Source organism: Ambystoma mexicanum, chromosome 7p (assembly GCF_040938575.1).
Source record: "Ambystoma mexicanum isolate Mex_15411 chromosome 7p, UKY_AmexF1_1, whole genome shotgun sequence".
Classification (NCBI taxonomy): domain Eukaryota; kingdom Metazoa; phylum Chordata; class Amphibia; order Caudata; family Ambystomatidae; genus Ambystoma; species Ambystoma mexicanum.
This window is the reverse complement of record NC_090939.1, coordinates 665,450,631-665,465,359: the sequence shown is the minus strand read 5'-3', so window position 1 is coordinate 665,465,359 and position 14,729 is coordinate 665,450,631. Positions and strand designations below refer to the sequence as shown.

At 44.3% G+C, this 14,729-nt stretch overlaps 1 protein-coding gene across 3 annotated transcripts in view; it reads right to left on the bottom strand.

Moving 5' to 3' along the window:
* LOC138526244 (arylsulfatase D-like) overlaps positions 1-14,729 on the bottom strand; it is a 796,293-nt gene that overhangs the window by 82,213 nt on the left and 699,351 nt on the right. For all 3 annotated transcript variants that reach the window (XM_069636735.1, XM_069636736.1, XM_069636737.1), the window contains one exon: positions 6,008-6,170. In XM_069636735.1, coding sequence (XP_069492836.1) covers positions 6,008-6,170 — 163 coding nt within the window. The remainder of the gene's footprint in view (positions 1-6,007; positions 6,171-14,729) is intronic.

The window sequence follows — 14,729 nt, the reverse complement described above, 5'->3', positions numbered from 1 at the left end:
CGGCTTAGTTCTACGCTAGAGCCCGAAGTAATAGCTAGAGGACAAGAATATGAAGTCAAATCCATCCTGCACTACAAGGTGGTTAGATCAAAATTGTATTACCTAATTGACTGGAAAGGTTACGGACCTCAAGACCGAACTTGGGAACCCAGTGAACACGTCCATGCTCTGCATTTAATCAGACAGTTCCATCGCAATAATCCCACCAAACCAGGACCGGGAGGAGAACCACCCTTGAGAGGGGCATTGAGGGGGAGTGCTGTCATGGTCATGAAGTCAGGGGCACAGGCATGCATGGGTCGCATGCACAGGAGACCTGGGTGGACACTGTCCTGGCACCTTTGGCGCCAGGCTCATGAACAAAAGTAAACAAGTACATCCATTTAATACCAAAAAGCTTTTATTATGGACATAGCACTTCAGATGCATTAACCTTGAACATTCCATCCATTAAGCAGGATGCATTCACCTTGAACATTCCATCCATTAAGCAGCCCAAAGTGTATTCTTGGGTGTGGCTGCTAATGTATTGCCTTCGCACGTGCTCACTCTCTAGGAGTGGCAGGGTGTGGCTGGTAAGCCGGCCCTAATGGGCGTGCCCACAATCTCAGCTATATAAGCTGCCCCGATCTTCAAGACAGACGCTTCACGTTATTCTGCACTTGCAAGCAGCGTAACGCTCACCGTCGCCTGAGGTCAGACTTACCTTTGAAGATCCTGCTTCCTGGACATCCTGCTTCCTGCCAGCATACTTACCAACTGGGGGAAGCTGTTCTTACCTGTACATCTCTTCGGCAAACCAAGTATTCATTTTTACACTTTCTGGAATGCCGCATTCTTCATCTTGGCACTGCAACACGACCCGCTCCATCGTCGACAGCCGCACCTGCAAGGAAAAACAGAAGATCGGGTTAGATATTGAAAAAACAGTCACTTTAAGGTTGCGCTTCACCATACTTTGCGCTTTTCCTTAAACCATCACTTACCTGCCGTCGAACATTGCGGTAGCATCCATCTTCCATCCGGCCGCATCTCACAGCTGCATTGAGGCCGCATTTTCATCTAAGGGAAGAAAACAGAAGAGAGACATTATTGCGGGCATAAATAGGAGCAACATATAAAGACATTAAAGAGAACGAACAGCATCACAAGAGCTCAAGAAAGACTTACCAATCATAAGGAGAAGCATAATCACAGCTGGACTGGACTAATCCTTATCAGGGATCAGCGAAGGAACTAGATCCCATTCGACGCGCCCCTGCCAGAAGTAGCAGGACAGAGAGCTTATCTTCCATAATTCACAGGAGCAGTATCACCACGTACCACCGCTCACAGCTTTTCTACTGAGGGAGAGGCCTGAAGGGGGTGATTCAAGTTCAGGGAGGGCTGCAACCATGCCCCAATGCCTCCGCAGAGACCAGTTGAGCGTAACACTTTCCTTATTTAAATTAACATGCTGTTTGTCACTTTTATTCTCAGGTGCATATGGAATTCATCTTTCCTTTATTTTTGTATGCCTCTCGTTTTAGTACTGGTGATTTTGTGGCTGTGATTTGGGTCTGACTGCTCTTGCTTGCCTCTTGTGGGACTAGCCCTCCTGACTGAACATACACGGATCGATAGGCTCCATGCCCCGGTCAAAGTATTTCCAGACACCACACAAAGGAACTGAGGAACCAATTCTAGAACAGCACACTCCACTGAGGGCGAGGTGGTTTGCAGAAGACACGCACAGCGGGTGGCTATTTCCAAGACGATCCGTGATCGTTTTTATAGCCACAGCCCCAGGTGAGGAGTAATTATGCATGAGTCCCTCTGTGCCTCCCCGGTAGTTGCTGAGAAAGTGCCTGTGCCCGTGTTCCGCCTCTACCGAGCTACCCTGTCCTTGAAAAGTGGCCACGTTTGTGGAAACTATCGGAATTTTTTGTCCTAACATAAAATACAGTCTCAGATGTTCAGTTGCTGCCATTGTATGTCTGCACAGCAGCCTTAATTGCCCCCGAATTGCTGTTCAATGCAAATAAATGCCTCAAATGCATACTGTAATCAAAACATGTAAGGTGTAAGCTCACATGTACAGTTGATGCCATTGGCCCTCATTACAATGAGGGTGGCCGCGGTATGAACGGTGCCGGTAAGGGACCGGCACCGTTCATACCGGGCCGCCCCATTATGAGTTCTGCAGCGGGTCCCGCTCTGTACCCCTGGCCATACCAGACGTGCAGAGCGGGTCCCGCTAGCAGTACAGGATGCTAACAACGGGCCCGTTATCAACGGGCCTGTTGTTAGCATCCTCCCCATTCCCATTGAGCCCTATGGGGGCTCAAATGGGAATGGGGACGTACCAGGTCCGGGTCCCGCGAAAGGGAATTACCGGGCCCTCCAAGGTCTGAATGGCCTGGTAAATCCCCTTTTGTGGGACCCGGACCCGAGTTTGGAGGTAGCATGGCGCTAAAAATAGCATGTCTACCTCCAAACTCGTAATGAGGCCCATTGTGTCTGATATGAAGCTCCAAATGCCTGAGTAAGGCCATCCAGTGTCAGTTAATGCCACTTATGCATGTTCTAGTCTCCACCTACAGCATGCATCATCACGTGTCCAGTTGCTGCCATCATATATTTTATTTATTGGGTGTCTATAATGCACCTATACAGAATGTGTTTCGAGGTGCAAAAAGAAAGAGGGTGGGGGAGGAGGACAAAACAAAAATGATCCTACTAGGCCGTGTGACATTCGGATCATACAAGTGCAGTAACAGAAAGTTCAGGGGAGAGGGCAGGGGGGTAATTGCCAGTCAAGGCAGAAGGGCCCGTGAGAAAAACGAGTGCCAGGGAAGGCCAGGTGGACAGAGCCATGGCAAGGCAGAGAGTGCAGGGGAAAGAAGGTCAATGAGAAAAGTGTGAGGTATGGGTCTTGGGCGGCATGTCAAGCAGGGACGTCATTTCACCAAAATGCCTGGGGTAATGGAAGGGACATCACACGACTCTTCACCACTGATGACGTCACCGGAAGTGATGTAATTTCACCCCACCCTGAAGTGGCATCACAGGAAGCGATGGAACACAACAGTTCACTCCTTGCTAAAACAGGAAGTGGCATCACATAGCATTGTTGCTAAGTACACTATGAAAAGTATGGTTACGATATCACTGTTATGTGATATACATTTCACACAAGAATGCATCACCATATGAGGCATTAATATCAGTGTGTACAGGCCCATATTACCAAACTACTGTGAATGCAAGCACACGCCCAAGGCCAAATGATAAGCTATTATATAGCACTTACGCTTAAGCGCTTTACATCGAACAAATATGCATACAAAATCACCCAACCTGTGTTGGTACTCATTTATCAAACTCAGAAGGATGATAGGCTGAGTTGGCCTTGCCGGGATTCGAGCCTGCAACCTGTAGATCACACCCACATCGCAGCAGTGAGTGCTCAACCCACCGAGCTATCTTACCGGCTATAGCAAAAGAAGCAATTACATGTCTGAATATTCTCAAATTCAGAAAGCAAATTACATTCTCTAGTGGATACCATTAAACTGATAAGTGAGATTTAACAGCAGAGCAGATCATCTGCAGGTCTGGTGCAAAGTTGGCCACATGTCAAGCCTGCGTGGATCTAATTTTCAGGCTTCAGAGGATGGCAAAATACATACCATTGGGAGGGTTCATAGCTGTGTATTAAAGAACATAGAGTAGCGCAGGGAAAGCAGCGAACACTCACGCGGCATCCCGTACTCTGGGCACTCGTTACCTCATACATGCAGACAAGCATCCTGGACAGCACGCCATGGAAATAGGAAACAAAGGCACATTACAACAAGGCATTCATTGTGGCACAATGAAATCAAGGGCCACTTTATGTGCTATGGTCAAACATTTCTACACTTTACACAAGCTTTAAGGCACAAGGATTTTGTCAAGTGACCGAGGACAACGAGATGGAATGTCTTGTGATGATCGTAACCGAGACAACAGCAGAAAAAGAACATGCTATAACTGCAGCTTGCAAAAAGCTAAATGCATAGTCCAAAATGGATGCTTATTCTACACTGAAATGCTTTTTGGAAGTTGGCATCTGCATTGTGAATTTGAGATGTTTAAGAACAGACTAAATCAGTGACTCACCCCCTGAAATGTACCTGAAATAAACCTTTAATGAGTCTAGCAATTATTCTATAGAATTCCAGAAAGACAAACGATTTGTTATTCCTATTCTTTCTTATTTAGGGTCAGTGCTGAAAGTGTAACACTTGTCCCCTGTTTTATTTAAGAGGCCTGAACAAGAAGCAAGCCACTCCAGAAACAAAGAGCTACATGGTCATGGCCACAGCCTAGGAGCTTACATTTTTATATAAAAAATATAATTTTTGTTTTTTAGCGGTAGCAAGGGAGAACTCAGGGGTTGCAGGTGCGACCCCTGGTGACCCCCAAATGTCATCCCTGATGTCAAGCCTAACTTCAAATGCCTCACAAATGACATCTGCTGTAAGTTAATGCTTCATATACATGGTGTGCGGGAGAACTGGGTTATGAACATTTTTAATGAACTCTTCAACCACTTTGCTGCCTTATATCAATGCTCAGCCAATGCTAACTGTCATGTTTAACAGGTGCCTAATTGACATTGCTGTGTGAGCCCTATGTTATAATGTGCATGTCATTACTTTGAAGGTTTCACCGTCTAGTACCTAGCGGCACCCAATTCCACAGTTCTCACCTCTGATGTGTTTCCCTTTTGGCATATAGAAGAGTGTTTGGACTGATGCTTTCCTAGACAAGACAGCTTTAGCAGACAGAGGTTGTCTTATAGTAAGCAGGCGTGCATGTCCTGAGCCATGTGAATCGTAGAGGCAGCTTGCTCAGCAAGACCCAAATGTATCATTGTTTGCCTTCCATCCAGATAATGATTTCCTGAGCGTGAGAAGGCAGCCTCTGCCTAAAACCTGTATGCTGAGGCACTATTATTTCACCTGAAACATTGTTGCTGAAAGATACCATGCCATGCCTGAGACGCCCTGCTCCATTGAAATGCATATGTGCTCTCTCATGTGTGGAGGAGAAGGGAGCTGCTGCGTTGAGTCTCGTTTGCTGTTGGGTTGAGGTTTGTTCTGTTAATGCTGGCTTTGGTGATTGCCATTAAAAGTCGTTCACCAAACCTCTGGAATAGTCTGTGATTGTTGTTCCACGACAAGAGTCTCGTCGCTGATTTTACTGTCCAAATTTGCTTTCAAATGCACATTACAATTATTTTCTAAAAATATCTATGATAATTTCTCCAATCCCAGTGAAAGTTGTTTTTATTTTTTGTTAATCTCATCTAGTTTTTGTTCAGTGCCAGTGGCCTTTAGTGTTTTTAAACACGCACTCCCTCATGTTCTGTTTGTGAGAATTAGGCACTGGTGGAGAAGTCCCAACAAATCTTCATATAAGTAAGTATTTACTGCTTTGGTTGTGAAAGTTAGTGTGTGCTACCGTCACTTGTGGCTTGACCACTTATCCTTCTCTCCGCTATTATTTTAAAGGTACGGTGTGAGTTTTAAACAAAGGTCAATATTCGCAATGACTGCTTCCATCAATGCACTTCTGTTATTATAATGAAGCAATGAATAAATATAATTTCCTTCAAAAAGAGAACAAATAACCTTATCAACTGTTTTTCATTGGATTTACATGTTTGATGAGTCATGCACTAATTAAACAAATCATTCTACAATTACAGTTTTTTAGCCTTCACAGAGCTCTCAAAAAGCGTGTAAACATTTTCAAATGTAAACCTTTTAAAAATCCTGATAAATCAGTTATTCTCACTATGTAATATAATCGCCCAGATGCCTACGGGTTAGGTGCGCTATATAAATAGCAACATAAATAAATAAATAAATCGTCTATGGGTGAATGCTGCTAAACAACTGAATCATCGCATGTTTGTCCTGCACTGCATTGCAAGCACATGTGCAAAATTATTTTACATGGAAGCAAAATACTGCACCTGTCTTCTGGTAGAGTGCCACCTGCCAGATGAACTGTTGTAGGAAAGATGTCCATTAGGCTTGTAGGTTCATCGATAACACTACCAGCAGGCAACACACCCGGCCATCGAAATATCCCGGGTACACGAATCCCACCTTCCCAACCTGCCATTGCTTTTCCACCTGGAGGTATAATCAGTAACAGTTATTGGGGTGTGATACATGAATATGTTCCACAAATACTCATTTTCCTAGCAAGTGACATACAATGGACTGGGAAACATGACAGATGATATTAAAAGTGTGGCATGGCCACATATGAACGAGCAGGATAAAACCAACACAAATAAAGGTTACAAAAAAGAAAACCCAAAGATGGCACAGGACAGTCATTTTCAGCAGGAAGTCGCTTTATAAAAATAAATAATGAAATGGAAGTTTAATGCTTGTCTGAATTTGAAGAGTCAGAAAAAAATAACTTAAAAAAAGCATAAGTTGCATTTGTGTAACTAGCCATATTAAAAACTTGCTATTTAAGCCTGCATGATGTCTTACAATATATCACCACGACTAATAATATTGAGTTCCTATATAGCTCTTCAGGTTAGACTTGTTCAGCTTGTAAGTGCTGGAATACCCAATTATGAAGGATACTTGATTTATCGACCTAGGAAGGAAGTTCTGCGGGATTCAAACTTGTAAAGTGCACATACAATGCATGCTCCCATCATATTGGAAACCAAGACTTTTTAATTGTATTGTGTTACTTTTGTTACATTATGAAAAATGAAATGTAGCTCATCGAGAGGGTAATCAAATTCAGAGTGATTGTGCTGAGACTGTTGAATGCTGCTCTTCTCATTTATTGGACAAATTAGATAACATTCAAAGTTAAATACGGAAATCCATCATTTGACTACATGGGTCCACTTCAAATAAAGCATTTAGACTGGAGTTAGGACTCAATGGTGTAATCTATAAGGGTATTGAGACAGTAATGGGATTGTGGCAATAGTTTCACTCTGTAAATCCGGGTATGTTAAACAATTAATTTTTTTAGATCTGAATTTTCAAGCGGGGGCTCAATTAGAGGCTACAAAAACATTCAGCTCAGTGACAGTAAAATCTAGCCTGAATCGGTTTTCACACTAAACTATTGGTTCCGTGTACTAGATACAAAACGCTCCTAAAATATAAGTGGTGCTGTGAGCATCAGGTCTGATTAGTATTTTTTTTTTTCAAGTTAGAAACATCTTGAGGAATCTTGCAGAATGACTCTGCAATGATCTTGAGGAAATGAATACACTACAAAAAAATATAGTCGGTGCTATTCGCTTCAGATCGGACGGTGACATTTGTTCAAGTTGTAAACATTTTGAGGACTTTTGCGGGATGGCAAAACCTGCAGTCATTCAACGAAATGTTCAGAAACATATCGGACGGAGATACTCACAGATTTTACTTACTGTTTAATCTTGGGCAACTAAAAATCAAAGCGGTCTGGAAAAATATTGAGTACTGCAACTGAATCTGCCTCCTTTGCAGTCAGACATTGCAGGATCTCATGCTGGCTGTGCTGTCCCAAAACTCGTAAACAATATCTGAAGCCAATATTTGTAAAGTGTGAAGAAATGACAATTTATGATGTACTTGGACAATTATATTCAGCTCCTGATAATATTGCATGTTTTAAAATACTGAAATAGTTTGAATACTTTGATATATTAATGCTACATAAATTGGGCCTCATTACGGTTCCGGCGGTGATATTCGGCGGGTTGCGGCCAGACCCATAAAGAATTACCAGTGCCTGACTTCCCGGTAACACCGGGGTATTACAAACCTGGCAGCCGCGAAGTCAGGCGCCGGTAATTCCATTAATCTCATTCCCATGAAGTCCCATAGAACCCCATGGGAGTGGGGACCACTGAAGCACCGGCACCGTTAATGCTTGCCTACCATGGCCGCTGTGTTCGGCAGGGTCTACCCTGTTGGGCGCAGTGGCTCCGTCAGGCAAACCCGTAGTGTGCCGGTCCGGAAACAACGGTGCCGGTAGGCTTACTGGCACCGTTGTTACAAAGACCGGCACACTTGTAATGAGGCCCATTGTCTCTATTTTTAAAAATATGAGAATTGTTTGCTTTATATTTTACTGTTTGCTTTTGGGAGAAATCTTTTTAACTACAAATACATTGATTGTAAGATTGATTTGCATGTGTTAAGGAATGTATTTGATCCGTGCACACACTTTCAAATGGTACTGTTGCCCTCAGTAAAAGAGTTTATTTTGGCTTGCATGTATGATTCAGTTTTTTCTGCAAATATGTCACACAATAAGGTGAATATTTTCCTACCTCTTTTCTCAGCTCTGGCTACCATCTGGCCACCAAGATCTGTCACAACAAAAGCTGAGCTGATGCTAATATCTCAACGTGCGAGGTAGCCATGGCTGCATGTATAGATATGGCTGCATGTAAAGATATAAATGTTAATGAGTCCCACTTGTTTGGATGTACAATTTGGATAGGAAATCCAATAATTTTTGTCATTGGGACTACGACTGTATTGCCTTTTAGACTGTATTTATATGAGTTAGGGAATCAGTTTGCATTATAGTCCCTTGCTTCTATCTAGGTTGTCTTTTATATCCTCATAAATGTATGTAGCAGAGTGTGTCAAAGCTGCCACCACACTTTGCAGCAATCCAATATGTGCCTGATTAATGGTCACATTGAAAAAACATATCAACTGTTCCTTGGATATCTTTAAACTCTGATAGATTTTGACCACTTTCTCCATATGTTCTTCTGTTGATACATTTTTAAAAGGTTTTACTAAACCTTTAAGCTTTTTCATTATTTTAAGTGCACTAGCAATACCCTCCATTTCTTGTGCACAGTAGTTATGTGTGCCTTTCATTGTCTCTCTGACTGCAGCACAATAAGAGTCCTTCCAGGCCTCTCGCCTGGTAGGCCTCTCATTCACCACTTCACAGTCTCTTCCTTCAAACATTTGATGATGGCCATTTCTTAGCAAGTGTGCTTCTGCTTACATGTGTCCCAGACTGTAACCATGCACACATCCATCCACTAGACTATTCTTTAATTCACTTTGCTGTGTATGGAGAAATCGCCTTCTTATCTCTGCATTCTGCTGCCTCCTGCTTGCAATTAACACGCTCATCTCTTATATCTGTGCATTATAATTGACAATTAATTGCAAACATCTGTCATTTTCTAACATTTCTCAAGAGAGTTCACTCTCTAAGCACGGAATCTCCCGAGTGCACTCATCTGTCCTTTATGTGGGGAAACAATTTCTACTATCGCTGTATCTCTGTCTTCTCCATTTTTTTTCATTTCACCTTCAGATAACTGAGCTCGTCTAGCTTCTCATCAACCTTCTTCATTTTAAACTACAGCTAACTTTCTAGATTTGCTTTTGACTGCACTCATTTATCTGTCAAGTCATTGCAGGGATCATGCAACTGGGAAACGTAGCTGCTATCTGTGCACTACAGTCAAGAGCAGGTATACATTCTAACCATTTTGACATCAAGCAGGTATGTGTTATGATGTATTTGTTTCCCTGTGATGACCTTTGGATTGGGCCACTGAAATCAATTTGCAAATCTGACCAGGGAAGCGTCAAACCTCTCTTCAGAGATGGGCTGGAATTGCGCCCAGACCAAACATCATTGGGTAAACAATTCCACAACCTGGGACATATGCGGCCAATAAGCATATTCTTAAAATGTTTCCACCGTTTTCTGTGCTCCTCTATGTCCCATTGTTATCGCATCATGGGTCTTATGCAGCATTAACCCCCGAAATGACACTGGGACTACCCATTGAATTTCACCTGAAATTGATTTTCGGACCAACAGTCTGTCTTGAAGTTGAAACTGTTTTTTTGTTACGCTCACCTGTTCTCTGCAGGGACGTTGGGGCACGGTTGGAGCCCTCCCTCGACTTGGCTCCCCTGGATCGACACTCTCCCCAAGCTGCTGTGGAATCAACGGCTCTGGATGCTGATATTGCCCCTGACGGAAGATGAGAGGCAATGAGAATGGCGTGGTGGTGTTGTGAGTCCCCTCGACCATTTTGTGCCAGGACGAAGTGCACAAGCGTTTACCCATGCAAGCTCACCTGTTTATTTGTAATGCTGAGCTCTCCGTCCTGCTTCTTGTAGCAGCGACGCTTGGAGTGGACCTAGGTACTTCACTGGCCCGTGTAAGTGGTGATTCAGACTGGCTGCGACCAACCACCTAAAAGGTGAGTCTTTTAGCAATAATTATTGTTCGTTAATTATGTCTTTTGCAGTGATTGTAGTTCGTAATTCTTGCAATGTCTTTTGCTGTGATTATAGTTCGTAATTCTTGCAAATGTCTTCTCTCCTCTGTAGGTGTGAAGATGGCTGCCTGAAGTCGCGGTGTTTGGAGCGAGTCCAGTGATTCCTCAGAGGATGATGAAGCCTTTGAACTGGCTTTCAATGTAGAACGCTATGCTTCGATATGGCGTGGCTGAGCGTTAGTAATTTACATGACTCCTAACCTGTTCTGTTCTTTTCTCTTGCAAGTCTGGCGGCGTCAAGCGGAGGCTGGCTGTTCAGAAGCCGGTCCGTGGCTGCAGTATGGAGGTTCTGCAAAGATGAAGAATGGAAGATAAACTCCCGCGTCGCTGGACGTCTGGATCAGGTGAAGAAGCGCTCCAACTCCGATGGCAATGGGAATCAGGTAAGATGCGATGCGCTGCAGACTATGGAGTGCAGGAGATAGGTGAGATGCGTGTGCAGTGATGGTGTAGCTGGAGACAGGTAAGGTGCACTTTCCGCGATGGTGCAGCTGGAGTCAGGTAAGACGCGCCTTCAGCAATGGAGTAGCCGGAATCAGGTAAAATGCGCCATCAGCGATGGAGTAGCTGGAATCAGGTAAGATGCACCCTCAGCGATGGAGTAGCTGGAACCAGGTAAAATGCCTGATGAGGAGAAGAGCAGGGAAAAACAGGTAAGGATGGCGGTCAGCGTTATGCTCCAGAAAGCAGACTGACGCAAAGCGCCAGTATGTGGGCGGGTTGGCCTTAAATAGGCTCACCCCGGCCCCTCCCTTTGGCCCCGCCTAGTGGCTCCACCTTGCTACTCCCAGAGGTTCTTGCACATGCTCCCCAATGATCCTCTATAGCCACGCCCGGCCCTGATGCACGTGCCTTAGGCACAAAGTGTGCAAAGCACAGTTTTCTATGAGCTTGTGCCAGAGGCGCCAAGACTGGGTCAATTTGGACCCTGTAAGTGATGAAGACATGGGCCCTTGCCCAGTGGCCATGACAGCACTCCCCCTCAAGGCCCCTCTCATGGACGTTCTTCCCTCTGGCCCTGGTTTGGCAGGGTTATTACGGTGGAAACGCCTGATTAGTCGAGGTGCATGGACAAATTCAACAGGTTCCCAAGTGCGATCTTGAGGTCCGTAACCCTCCCAGTTGATTAAGTAGTACAGTTTTGATCGTACTATCTTGGAGTCCAGAATGTCTTTAACCTCGTACTCAGGTTCCCCTTCGATAATTTCAGGCTCCAATGGTTTTTGATTCTAGTCTCTGGTTTCACAGGCTTCAGGAGGGAAACGTGAAACACTGGGTGAATTCGCATATTGGTGGGTAAATCTAATTTTACAGCAGAAGGATTGATGATGGCCTTGATGGGGTAAGGTACGAGATATCTTGGACGGAAGACCCAAGGTACTATTAAAGGTATATTTCTGGATGCCAACCATACTTTATCACCAATTTGGCAATGCAGAGCTTCCCTTCTATGCCTGTCATGCCTGTCAGCAAACTTCGTCTGTTGTTCCTTGGCTTTGGTTAGATTCTTGGTTGCTTCCTTGAGTTTGAGTAATGGTTTTAAGTAGAGAAGTGATTGCAGGCATTTGTAGTTCATCAAGCGGATCAAAGGAGGACGTCCGAGGATGTCGACCATTCATGATATAGAATGGGGTTTGTCCATTACTAGTGTGGATAGAGTTATTGTAGGCAAATTCAGTCAACCAGAGAATGTCTTTCCATGATCCTTCCGTCTGTTGCAGCATGCATCTCAGGTACTGGTCTAGTGTCTGATTGGTCCTCTCAGTTTGATCATCGGTTTGGGGATGGTGACTGGTAGATAGGCGAAGATAGATTTGCGCTAACTTACAACAACTCCTACAGAAGGCTGAGACAAATTGCATTCCTCGATCTGAAATCACTACCAAGGGGAAACCATGTAGTTTGATTACTTGTTCTAAGAATACAGTAGCCAGAGTCCCAGTAGTAGGAAGTCCTTTTAGTGGAATAAAGTGTGCCATCTTGGAGAATAAATCTACCACGACTAAAATTGTGTTGAAGCCGTCATAGGGTGGTAAATCTGTAATGAAGTCCATGTATAGCGTATGCCATGGTGCTAGTGGTATAGCCAATGGATGCAATCCTGCGGGACTTGACTTTTGGGATTTGTGTTGCGCGCAAACACCGCAGGTTGCAATAATATGGGCCACGTCCTTTCTCTAAACTGGCCACCAATAGTTCTTCCTGATTTTGGCCCGTGTTTTAGTAATTCCGGGATGTCCCTCCTCTAAAGACTTGTGGTCATTTTCTATAATTTTGTTTTGTGTTCCTTTGTCTTTAAGGTATAGTCTCCCCTGCAAATAGGGTAAACTATCCTTGATGGAGTACTGGTCCCCCTTATTTAAACATTCTTGTTGGGTTGTTTGGTCAATTTGAGACTGGAGGTCGACCTTCAAGTCTTCCCAGCAGGCGGTTACTGCGATCTGGTTTTGAATTCGCACTTCAGTAATGATGGGTACTGGTTCTGAGGGTATGAATGCGTCCTTGTCCTCTCCCATTCACGACAGAGCGTCTGCTTTTCCGTTATGCACTCCTGGTCTGTATGTAATCACAGAATCGTACTCTGCGAAGAACAGAGCCCAGCAAACTGACGTTAAGATTGGACCTTGGCAGTTTTTAAATATTGCAGGTTACGGTGGTCCGTGATAACTGTAATAGTATGTCTAGCTCCTAGAAGGTAGTATCTCCAGGTTTTAAGAGCTCCTTTAATTGCTAGTAACTCTTTGTCGGTTATGGCATAGTTCATCTCCGGTGCAGTAAACTTACGGGACCAAAATGCTTTGGGGTGTAATTGCCCCATGTCCGGGTCTTTTTGTGATAAAACTGCCCCCATGGTCACGCTGGAGGCATCGGTTTCAACTACATAGGGCAGGTCAGGTCGAGGATGCCGAAGAACGGGTGCTGAGGTGAAAGCCAATTTTAATTCCTGGAAGGCGTTTTGGCTTCGGGAGACCAGGAAAACTTTGTATTCTTTCTTAATAAAGAAGTGATACGATGAACGATCTGAGAAAATCCCGGGATGAACCGCCAGAAGAAATTGGCAAATCCGAGTACGCTCTGCACTCCCTTGGTCGATGTTGGAGATGGCCACTGAAGAATAGCTTCCACCTTGCGAGTGTCCATGTGAACCCCTCGTGGGGTAAGCATGAAGCCCAAGAACGCGACTTCCGTGACATGGAAAAAACATTTTTCCAATTTGGTGAACAGCCGATGCTTACAAAGCTTTTTCAAAACGGCCCTTACATGGCCCACATGATCTTCCTTGGATGGTGAGTAGATGAGAATGTCGTCGATGTATACGAGGACACAGACGTCCAACAGTTTGTGAAGTACATTGTTCATAAAGAACTGGAATGCTGCTGGTGCGTTGCATAATCCAAAGGACATAACCTGATACTCGAAAAGCCCATATTTGGTTCAGAATGCTGTCTTCCATTGATCGCCCTTTTTCACTCTTACCAAATGGTAAGCTCCTAATAGGTCCAATTTTGTATAGATTTGAGCATTCTTCACTTGATCAAGTAATTCGGGAATGAGTGGCAGAGGGTATCTGTTCTTTACGGTAATCTGGTTCAGTGCCCTATAATCTATCCAAGTTCTGAGGTCACCTTTCTTCTTTGGTATGAAGAAGAGAGCTGAGGAGGCTGGGGATTTGGATGGGCGGATGAACCCATTGGCTAAGTACTGATCTAGGTATGTTCTCAGATGCTGATTTTCTTGCTCAGTCAGAGCGTAAATTCTGCTGCAAGGGATTTGTTCTCCTTGGACCAGATCGATTTGGCAGTCGTAAGTTCTGTGTTGAGGCAGGGTGTTTGATTGTTCCTTTTGGAACACATCCAAAAAGTCTTGGTATTCGGAGGGTAATGAACCAGAAATTCCTAGGATGGGTTTCACCTTGAGTTGTAGATTCCTCACATCCCTGTGGTAGCAACTCTGTGCACATTCTTGAGAGAAGGTCAGCATCCTTGTGCACCAGTCAATCCTTGGGTTATGGGTTTCAAGCCACAGCATTCCTAGGATCATTTGGAACTGGGGGGCCCCTATAAGATCGAAAGAAATGCTTTCCCGATGACCATCCTGACATATCAGCGTCACCTTATCGGTGTGTTGTGTTACTGGACCGGAAGACAACTGGACAAATTCTGATTGATGTAATTTTCCACCGCTTCACTATCAATGTAGGCTTCTAGAGCATGTACTTTTGATGGTAGTTGGTGATGGGTTAATAACACCGGCACAACCAGGTGTGAGGTCTGTACAACTTTATGTATTCCGCTCGACAAGTGGAGCCCTACATTTGCCGGCCGTCTGAGTTTTCCGACTTCTCTTCCTTTTCTTTGTTGCCGTTGTCCGTGGCACCTACCATCTTCTT